Source organism: Chelon labrosus, assembly GCF_963514085.1.
Source record: "Chelon labrosus genome assembly, chromosome: 1".
Classification (NCBI taxonomy): Eukaryota; Metazoa; Chordata; class Actinopteri; order Mugiliformes; family Mugilidae; genus Chelon; species Chelon labrosus.
The window spans coordinates 19353786-19364670 of NC_140337.1; the positions used below are offsets into that span (position 1 = coordinate 19353786).

At 40.8% G+C, this 10885-nt stretch overlaps 1 protein-coding gene across 1 annotated transcript; it reads left to right on the top strand.

Moving 5' to 3' along the window:
• Positions 1-4794: 4794 nt before the first annotated feature.
• Positions 4795-6540, top strand: LOC311498521 (V-set and immunoglobulin domain-containing protein 1-like). Its single transcript, XM_084559150.1, has 5 exons — positions 4795-5061; positions 5189-5893; positions 6023-6142; positions 6239-6282; positions 6382-6540. Exons 1-5 carry the CDS (start codon positions 5007-5009, stop codon positions 6499-6501), a joined length of 1044 nt encoding a protein of 347 aa, XP_084415276.1. The 5' UTR covers positions 4795-5006; the 3' UTR covers positions 6502-6540.
• The last annotated feature ends 4345 nt before the right edge of the window (positions 6541-10885 follow it).

Below are 10885 nucleotides of genomic sequence, written 5' to 3' on the forward strand. Positions count from 1 at the left end.
GTTGTGTTTCTACAAAAGCTGTTAATGTGTTAAATGTGTAGTCTGTCTGAATATATATTTTCTGGTTATGTTATAATTCAGCCAGGACAAATTAATTGTGCTTTGTTTTCTATTTCACTTCAGCTGAGATGAATAATTCAAAAGAGCGAACAACAGTGCACCAAGACCAGCGCTTTATATCGGCTAATGTGGGAGATAACTTAACTTTGAAGTGTATTTATAAGGGTGTTGCTGCAAAGTATTACTGGTATAAGCAAACACTGGAGCAGAAGCTGCAGCTTATCTCTGTTGCCTATGAGGGTGAAAAAAGGGGCACTTTTCATGATGACTTCAAGGACAATCCACGGTTCTCACAGGAAAATGAACCCGGGAAAAGCCACTTAATCATTTCAAATTTACAACCTTCAGACACAGGTACTTACTTCTGTGCAAGTGGCCTTTCATTTGTGTTTGAATTTGGGGATGGCACCAGAGTCAGTGTAAAGGGTTCAGGTACAAACGTCAACGCTTCAGTTCATCAGTCTTCATCTGAGACCGTGCAGCCAGGAGGCTCTGTGACTCTGAACTGCACAGTACACACTGGAAGCTGTGACAAAGAACACAGTGTTTACTGGTTCAAAGACTCTGAAGAGTCTGATCGAAAAATCATTTACACCCATGGAGGTGGGAATGATCAGTGTGAGAGGAATCCCAACACTCAAACAAACACCTGTGTCTACAACCTGCTGATGAAGAACCTGTCTCAATCTCATAATGGGATCTACTACTGCGCTGTTGCCTCATGTGGACACATACTGTTTGGAAATGGGACCAGGCTGGACCTTCAAGGTGAGTAAAAGTTTTTGTCAGGAACTCTCTCATTTGATGACCAGTCATTTGTTTTTTATATTACAATCAAACTTTGTTAAATCTGAGAAAAAGATCTGAAAGATCTGTTTCTAATGTCTGGATTTTCAGGTGAGGTGAAATCTCATCTTTTGGTGCATGTCTTGAGTGGAACTTTGGCATTCACCATCGCCCTCTGTGTTTCACTGTCTTTCTTACTGTATAAGATCAACAAGGACAGCCACTCTGCAGGTAACTGGTACTTTTTATAACCCAGCTAAAAGCTTTAATGTTTAATTGTAGTCATTTCAAATTGGGTTAACGGAAAACTTTCTGTTTCACGACTAGAGTGTCAAGGAAGATTTTCAGCTCCCTCCACAACAAATGCAGAGGTGAATATTACACTGTGCAGTAGTTTAATGGCATAAACATAAATAACTGCCCTGTAAACCAAAATCATATCTGAATCTACTAATATGTATTTTGTCACCAGAGTCACCACGATGCAGACCACCTCCATTATGCTGCTTTAAATGTCAACCTGCCCATCAGATCCGGAAGAAAGAGGGACAACGGCAAGACTGAATGTGTTTACTCTAGCGTAAAAGAATAGATGGGACATGCTTCATTTGGACATTCCTTGAAAAAGAAAGAAGCCATTTCTTAAGAGGCAAGCTAATGGACAATGTGTCTAACTCTGGAGGTGAGAAGAATTGGGAAGCTCTGTTGGAAAGCCAATGTCTTAACTTGTCATCAGAGAAATCGTAGAAATGACAAGAGAAACAAGATATGTGTTGAATAAAATGCACTGCAAGATCGCAGCATAAATTGTCTTGTGTCTTTCGTCACGACTTCTGCACAGTTCCACTGAGGAGCCACACATACCCTAAACCACCTTAAGTACAGTCTCCAACCAAATGGACAATCTCCTGTTGATGCTCCCTAATTCTCCACAAATTAAGATGTGACTCTCGCTCTTTAGTTGATTTATTATGCAGATTTTTAAGAAAAACATATCAGTGTGTAATGTGTGTAATCCGAAGCCTCTGCCTTATTTATCGTTTTGTGTAGAGTTTCATGATTGATATCCGCACAGTGTCCATTTGTACAGGGACATGATTCAGAGTCAGCTCTTATCTTTTACTGTCATAATATCCTTTTTATCTTCACATTGATGAAATAAACTGAATCAAATTATGAAACAACTCAAAATGTGTGTGTGCGTGTGAGTGCACTTATTCAAACCATTCAGATGTCTGGTGTTGTGAACAAAGTATTAATGGGCTTCACTCAATCCAGGTCAACACTAGCATTAACAGTGATTTTGTGACTCCAGCAATGACCATATTCCTTTTTTTATGTTAATGCGTTGCATCATCATTTTATGTGATCCGTGTAACTAAGGTTGCAGGTTATGGAAAAACCATAAGTGTGAAGATATTTGTTCCTAGAGTTTGCCAATTTACAATTTTAGCGGTGTAGTACGAGACAGTCGTCCTACGAATCATATGAGGAAGTGTCTTTAAAGAAACACACCATTCCACTGAAGAGACAAAGCTCTCCTGCTTTTCATCTTTGGATAAGTGTCATGATGTACCACAATAATTATGTCGAGCAAAATCTTTCCATTTTTAGTTACAGTCTCCTCAAATGACACTTAAGTATCTAGCCTTTAACTAGTCCCTAGTCATATAAGATTCTCATAGGTAACACCCCCCCGTGACCCTTAACGGGACTAAACGGGTATAGAAGATGTACAGTATGAATGAATGAATAGGTAACATCCACAGATGTGCCTATTTGAACCCCGACTCCCCACCAGCCCTTCAGAACTGAAGAAGCTACTTGGATGAATGGCAAAACATCTTCAAGAGACTCTAGAAGTCCAGTTGTCTTTCTTTAGCTTTTTTTTGGGATATGCCATGACCTGGATGACTGACGACCTTCAAATACATGTTCCATTTTTATATTGCCTTTGTTATGATGTCTATGTGAGGTAATGTTGAGATAGAACCACGAAATCTACTTTTAGAGGAGGTCAGAGTGGATGGATGGGTCAAAGAACACCAGGCTGTAGAGGTATACAGACACGTAGTTCATCTAAGTCCATTAAAACCACATGGGGGGTAACATTTGTGGGCACATATTGTTTAGGTAGTCTGACTCATTACATGTAGACAGTTGAGATCTACCCTGCGATTGGTGCATCCTCCTCCCCATCCACTGTCTGTGTGTCACGGTTTTTTAAAATATACTTGGCTACAGGAAACACCTACAACTCTGGTAATGGTTCTAATTGTCCTGTCGGGCAGACAACCTTGGTTCTTCAGGTGAACACTTATGAATAACTGCAAAGAATACACTGACAACATTTACTGTCTAAAGGAACAGTCGTGCATTCATCATATCTGCCGCAACTCCAGCAGTGTCATGCTACACTGACTTGAGTAGTGTACTAATCCATTCCAGTTCACATGAGTGTCTGTGATACTAGAGCCACATACTGCTAGCAAATGGTCTGTGTTTTTAGTGAGTCCAGTGGTCTCGTGACTGTGGGTCGAGTGACCATCTTGTAATTCTTGACCCAAACACTGTTAAGCCTCTGTAGCTGACTGTATGGCTAGCTAGCTAAGGCTGAAGACTGATCAATAGAAGCATCAAGTGTCGAACTTTGAAACACAAAAACATAATCTTTTTTTTTTTATATAGTTCAACTCAGGGGGCCCACTGGTGATCTCACTGACTTGCGGAACCCCTGTCTTTTTGCCAGAACCCAACTGCTTTGCCATCCTTTCTGCACCGAGAGACTGGGCTGCATTATTTCACAGTAATACATAGTTTTACTTGAATGCACTGTAAGCATTCATTCATTCATCTTCTATACCTGGTTATTCCTGTTAAGGGTCGCGGGGGTCTCCTGGAGAATATCCCAGCTGTCATCGGGCGAGAGGCAGGGGTACACCCTGGACAGGTCGCCAGTCCATCGCAGGGCTGACACAGAAACAGACAACCATTCACACTCACACCCACACCTACGGCCAATTTAGAATCACCGATTAACCTAACAAGCATGTCTGTGGATGGTGGGAGGAAGCCGGAGTACCGGGAGAGAACCCACACAGACACAGGGAGAACATGCAAACTCCACACAGAAAGGCCAGCCGGCCCATGGATTCGAACCGGTGACCTTCTTGCTGTGAGGCATCAGTGCTAACCACCTCCCCACTGTGCCGCCCGCACTGTAAGCAAAAGACCACTAAAACGTGTTGAACACAGTGCTTATCCAATCATGCATAACATTATGACCACCTTCCTAATATTGTGTAGGTCTCCCTTGTGCCTCCAAAACACTTGTGACTCATCAGAGAATGGACATGGGCCTTCTGAGGGTGTCTTGTGGTGTCTGGCAACAGTGGATTAGACCAGTGCATCCTATAGATACTTGATCAGTTTGGGATCTAGGGAATTTGGAGTCCAGGTCAACACCTTGTGCTGTTCTTTATGTTTTGTTTTAGTTGTTCCTAAAGCATTTTTCATTTTTTACCTGTGTCGGGCTGCATCCTGATGGGGATTACTGCCATCAAGGAGAGTCATTGCTATGGGGCGGGGGTGCCTGGTCTGGTCTCGGTGGGTGGTACATGTCTAAGTAACATCCACATGAATACCAGGTGCAAAAGTTTCCATGCAGAACATTGGATTGTCACAAGATGGTCAATGCTATTTACTTCACCTCTCAGTGGTTTTAATGTTGTGCCTGATCAGTGTACATTACAATAGAACAACAAAAAAAGTTGCCTGACATATTCTATTGTCCACTGTACTGATGTGGCATGAAACATATATAGAAAAAAAGCACATTTAATTTAATTTATATGATTATGTGATTTGTGTGTCATATTAGTTACAAATACATAGTTATGTACACTACCACAATCCATATAAGCAAAACTAAAGTGTACTACATCTTCATAATAGCTTGTATGTACGAAGGCCACTCATTTGTCAGTGAGTTTAGGGGTGTGCTTCAGATAGCTCTCCACGTGTGATTCTTTATAAGGAAAAGCTGTAGGTGGTAGCCAACTTGTCCTCTTGTTCACTTATTGGCCAATCAGCAAACCCTGTCTCTAAGGAGTGTAGATTGCATCGAAGTGCTTTTCATTTACCAAAGCGATTTCGACAGGATGACATCTCTGATGTTTGTTTTCTGCCTGACATGTCTGTTCTTGTGGGAAATGGGTGAGTTGTGTTTCTACAAAAGGTGTTAATGTGTTTAATGTGTAGTCTGTCTGAATATACATTTTCTGGTTGTGTTATAATTCAGCCAGGACAAATTAATTGTGCTTTGTTTTCTATTTCACTTCAGCTGAGATGAATAATTCAAAAGAGCGAACAACAGTGCACCAAGACCAGCGCTTTATATCGGCTAATGTGGGAGATAACTTAACTTTGCTGTGTATTTATGAGGATGATGCTGCAAAGTATTACTGGTATAAGCAAACACTGGAGCAGAAGCTGCAGCTTATCTCTGTTGCCTATAAGGTTGAAAAAAGGGGCACTTTTCATGATGATTTCAAGGACAATCCACGGTTCTCACAGGAAAATGAACCCAGGAAAAGCCACTTAATCATTTCAAATTTACAACCTTCAGACACAGGTACTTACTTCTGTGCTAGTGGCCTTTCATTTGTGTTTGAATTTGGGGATGGCACCAAAGTCAGTGTAAAGGGTTCAAGTTCAAACATCAACGCTTCAGTTCATCAGTCTTCATCTGAGACCGTGCAGCCAGGAGGCTCTGTGACTCTGAACTGCACAGTACACACTGGAAGCTGTGACAAAGAACACAGTGTTTACTGGTTCAAAGACTCTGAAGAGTCTCATCGAAAAATCATTTACAGCCATGGAGGTGGGAATGATCAGTGTGAGAGGAATCCCAACACTCAAACAAACACCTGTGTCTACAACCTGCTGATGAAGAGCCTAAATCAATCTCATGCTGGGATCTACTACTGTGTTGTTGCCTCATGTGGACACATACTGTTTGGAAATGGGACCAGGCTGGACCTTCGAAGTGAGTAAAATCTTTTGTCAGGAACTCTATCATTTGATGACCAGTCATTTGTTTTTTATATTACAATAAAACTTTGTTAAATCTGAGAAAAAGATCTGAAAGATCTGTTTCTAATGTCTGGATTTTCAGGTGAGGGAAAATCTCATCTTTTGGTGCATGTCTTGAGTGGAACTTTGGCATTCACCATCGCCCTCTGTGTTTCACTGTCTTTCTTACTGTATAAGATTAACAAGGACAGCCACTCTGCAGGTAACTGGTACTAATTATAACCAAACTAAGAGCTTTAATGTTTAATTGTAGTCATTTCAAGTTGGGTTAACCGAAAACTTTCTGTTTCACGACTAGAGTGTCAAGGAAGATTTTCAGCTCCCTCCACAACAAATGCAGAGGTGAATATTACACTGTGCAGTAGTTTAATGGAATAAACATATAATTGCCCTGTAACCAGAAATCATATCTTAATCTACTAATATGTATTTTGTCACCAGAGTCACCACGATGCAGACCACCTCCATTATGCTGCTTTAAATGTCAACCTACCCAACAGATCCGGAAGAAAGAGGGAAACCACCAAGACTGAATGTGTTTACTCCAGTGTAAAACAATAGACAAGACATGCTTCATTTGGAAATTCCTTGAAAAAAAGAAGCCATTTCTTAAGAGGCAAGCTAATAGACAATGTCTTTAACTCTGGAAGTGAGAAGAATTGGGAAGCTCTGCTGCAAAGGGCCAATGTCTTAACTTGTCATCAGAAAAATTGTAGAAATGACAAGTGAAACAAGCTACGTGTTGAATAAAATGCACTGCAAGACCACAGTATGAATTGTCTTGTGTCTTTCGTCACGACTTCTGCACAGTTCCACTGAGGAGCCACACATACCCTAAACCACCTTAAGTACAGTCTCCAACCAAAAGGACAATCTCCTGTTGATGCTCCCTAATTCTCCACAAATTAAGATGTGACTGTCGCTCTTTAGTTGATTTATTATGCAGATTTTTAAGAAAAACATATCAGTGTGTAATGTGTGTAATCAGAAGCCTCTGCCTTATTTATCGTTTTGTGTAGAGTTTCATGATTGATATCCGCACAGTGTCCATTTGTACAGGGACTTACATGATTCAAAGTCAACTCTTATCTTTTACTGTCATAATATCCTTTTTATCTTCATATTGATGAAATAAACTGAATCAAATTATGAAACAACTCAAAATGTGTGCGTGCGTGTGAGTGCACTTATTTAAACCATTTGGATGTCTGGTGTTGTGCACAAAGCATTAATGGGCTTCACTCACTCCAGGTCAACACTAGCATTAACAGTGATTTGGTGACTCCAGCAATGACCATATTCCTTTTTTTATGTTAATGCGTTGCATCATCATTTTATGTGATCGGTGTAACTAAGGTTGCAGGTTATGGAAAAACCATAAAGGTGAAGATATTTGTTACTAGAGTTGGCCAATTTACAATTTTAGCGGTGTAGTTCCAGACAGTCGTCCTATGAATCATTTGAGGAAGTGTCTTTAAAGAAACACACCATTCCTTTGAAGAGACAAAGCTCCCCTGCTTTTCATCTTTGGATAGGTTTCATGATGTACCACAATAGTTATGTCTAGCAAAATGTTTCCTTTTTCTGTTACAGTCTCCTTCAATGACACTTAAGCATCTAGCCTTTAACTAGTCCCTAGTCATATGACATTGTCACAGGTAACACCCACAGATGTGCCTAATTGATCCCCAACTCCCCACCAGTCCTTCAGAACTGAAGAAGCTACTTGGCTGAATGGCAAAACATCTTCAACAAACTCTGGAAGTCCAGTTGTCTTTCTTTAGCTTTTTTTGGATTTGCCATGACCTGGATGACTGAGGACCTTCAAATACATGTTCCATTTTTATATTGTCTTTATTATGATGTCTGTGTGAAGTAATGTTGAGATAGAACAAAGAAGTCTACTTTTAGAGGAGGTCAGAGTGGATGGATGGGTCAACAGAACACCAGGCTGTAGAGGTATACAGACACTTAGTCCATGTAAGTACATTAAAACCACACAGGGGGTAGCATTTGTGGGTGCATATTGTTTAGGTGGTCTGACTCATGACATGTAGACAGCTGGGATCTACGCTGCCCTTGGTGCATCCTCCTCTCCATCCACTGTCTGGGTGTCATGGTTTTCAAAATATACTTGGCTACAGGAAACACCTACAACCCTGGTAATGGTTCTAATTGTCCAATACGGCAGACCACCTTGGTTCTTAAGGTGAATAACTACAAAGAACACATTGATAACATTTACGATCTAAAAGAAACATTTGTGCATTCATCACATCTGCTGCAACTCTACCAGTGTCATGCAACACTGACTTGAGTAGTGTACTAATCCATTCCAGTTCACATGAGCGTCTGTAATACTAGAGCCACATACTGCTAGCAAATGGTCTGTGTTTTTAATGAGTCCAGTGGACTTGTGACTGTGGGTGAAGTGACCATCTTGTAATTCTTGACCCAAACACTGTTAAGCCTCTGTAGCTGACTGTATGGCTAGTTAGCTAAGGTTGAAGACTGATCAATAGAAGCATCAAGTGTTGAACCTCGAAACACAAACACATGATCTTTTTTTCATATAGTTCAACTTAGGTGTCCCGCTGGTGATCTCACTGACTTGCGGAAACCATGTCTTTTTGCCAGAACCCAACTGCTTTGTCATCCTTTCTGCACCAACAGACTGGGCTGCATTATTTCACAGGACTACATTGTGCGTTTACTTGAATGCACTGTAAGTAAAAGAACACATAATCTCATTGAACTCAAAGCTTATCCAATCAGGCATAACATTATGACCACATTTCTAATATTGTGTAGGTCTCCCTTATGCCTCCAAAACAGTTGTAACTCATCAGAGAATGGACATGGGCCTTCGGATGGTGTCCTGTGGTGTCTGGCAACAGAAAGTTGTTAGTGGGGGCCTTTGGATCCTATGTGTTGAGGGGAGGGCCCTCTGTGGATCAGGCTTGTTCCAGTGCATCCTATAGATACTTGATCAGTTATGGATCTAGGGAATTTGGAGGCCAGGTTTTTTGATGTGTGTGCCTGTGTCAGGCTGCATCCTCCTGGGGATGGCTGCTGCCATCAAGGAGTGACATTGCTATGGGGTGGGGGTGCCTGGTCTGGTCTAGGTGGGTACTACATGTTTAAGTAACATCCACATGAATACAAGGTCCAGATGTTTCCAAGCAAAACATTGAACTGTCACAAGATGGTCAATGTTATTCACTTCACCTCTCAGTGGTTGTAATGTTGTTGTGGCTGATCAGCGTACATTACAATAGAACAACAAAAAGAGTTGCCTCACATATTCTATTATCCACTGTACTGATGTGGCATGAAAAATATATAGAAAAAAGCACATTTAAGAACTTTATATGATTATGTGATTTGTATAAGTGTCATATTGGTTTCTTCAAATCAGCACAAATTATAATATTGTTTTCTCTGTCACATACCTGTATCTTCAACCATGGATGAACTCGTAAAAACCTAGGACCATCATTGTTTCTTACAAACCGCTGCCATTCTGTATGATTGTGCTGTATTTGGAAAGTTATAATTACATAACGTCCACTACCACAATCCATTTAAGCAAAACTAAAGTGTACCACAGCTTCATGATAGCTTGCATGTACGAAGGTCACTCATTTGTCAGTGAGTTTAGGGGTGTGCTTCAGATAGCTCTCCACATGTGATTCTTTATAAGGAACTGCTGTAGGTGGCAGCTAACTTGTCCTCTTGTTCACTTATTGGCCAATCAGCACAGTCCTGTCTCTGAGGAGTGTAGATTGCATCGAAGTGCTTTTCATTTACCAAAGCGATTTCAACAGGATGACATCTCCGATGTTTGTTTTCTGCCTGACATGTCTGTTCTTGTGGGAAATGGGTGAGTTGTGTTTCTATAAAAGCTGTTAATGTGTTTAATGTGTAGTCTGTCTGAATAAACATTTTCTGGTTATGTTATAATTCAGCCAGGACAAATTAATTGTGTGTTGTTTTCTATTTCACTTCAGCTGAGATGAGTAATTCAAAAGAGCGAACAACAGTGCACCAAGACCAGCGCTTTATATCGGCTAATGTGGGAGATAACTTAACTTTGAAGTGTATTTATGAGGATGACGTTGCAAAGTATTACTGGTATAAGCAAACACTGGAGCAGAAGCTACAGCTTATCTCTGTTGCCTACAAATTTGACAAAAAGGGCACTTTTCATGATGACTTCAAGGACAATCCACGGTTCTCACAGGAAACTGAACTCGGGAAAAGCCATTTAATCATTTCAAATTTACTACCTTCAGACACAGGTACTTACTTCTGTGCTAGTGGCCGTTCATTCGTGTTTGAATTTGGGGATGGCACCAAAGTCAGTGTAAAGGGTTCAGGTTCAAACATCAACGCTTCAGTTCATCAGTCTTCATCTGAGACCGTACAGCCAGGAGGCTCTGTGACTCTGAACTGCATAGTACACACTGGAAGCTGTGACAAAGAACACAGTGTTTACTGGTTCAAAGACTCTGAAGAGTCTGATCAAAAAATAATTTACACCCATGGAGGTGGGAAAGATCAGTGTGAGAGGAATCCCAACAATCAAACAAACACCTGTGTATACAACCTGCTGATGAAGAGCCTGAATCAATCTCATGCTGGGATCTACTACTGCGCTGTTGCCTCATGTGGACACATACTGTTTGGAAATGGGACCAGGCTGGACCTTCGAAGTGAGTAAAATCTTTTGTCAGGAACTCTCTGATTTGATGACCAGTCATTTGTTTTTATATTGCAATCAAACTTTGTTAAATCTGAGAAAAAGATCTGAAAGATCTGTTTCTAATGTCTGGATTTTCAGGTGAGGTGAAATCTCATCTTTTGGTGCATGTCTTGAGTGGAACTTTGGCATTCACCATCGCCCTCTGTGTTTCACTGTCTTTCTTACTGTATAAGATTAACA

Bases quoted from the DNA above. Each gene is read 5' to 3' on its own strand.
- LOC311498521 (XM_084559150.1), top strand. From the start codon at position 5,007: ATGACATCTCTGATGTTTGTTTTCTGCCTGACATGTCTGTTCTTGTGG. The intron at 5,894-6,022 runs GTGAGTAAAATC...CTGGATTTTCAG, and splicing joins GACCAGGCTGGACCTTCGAA to GTGAGGGAAAATCTCATCTT. The intron at 6,283-6,381 runs GTGAATATTACA...TTTTGTCACCAG, and splicing joins CCTCCACAACAAATGCAGAG to AGTCACCACGATGCAGACCA.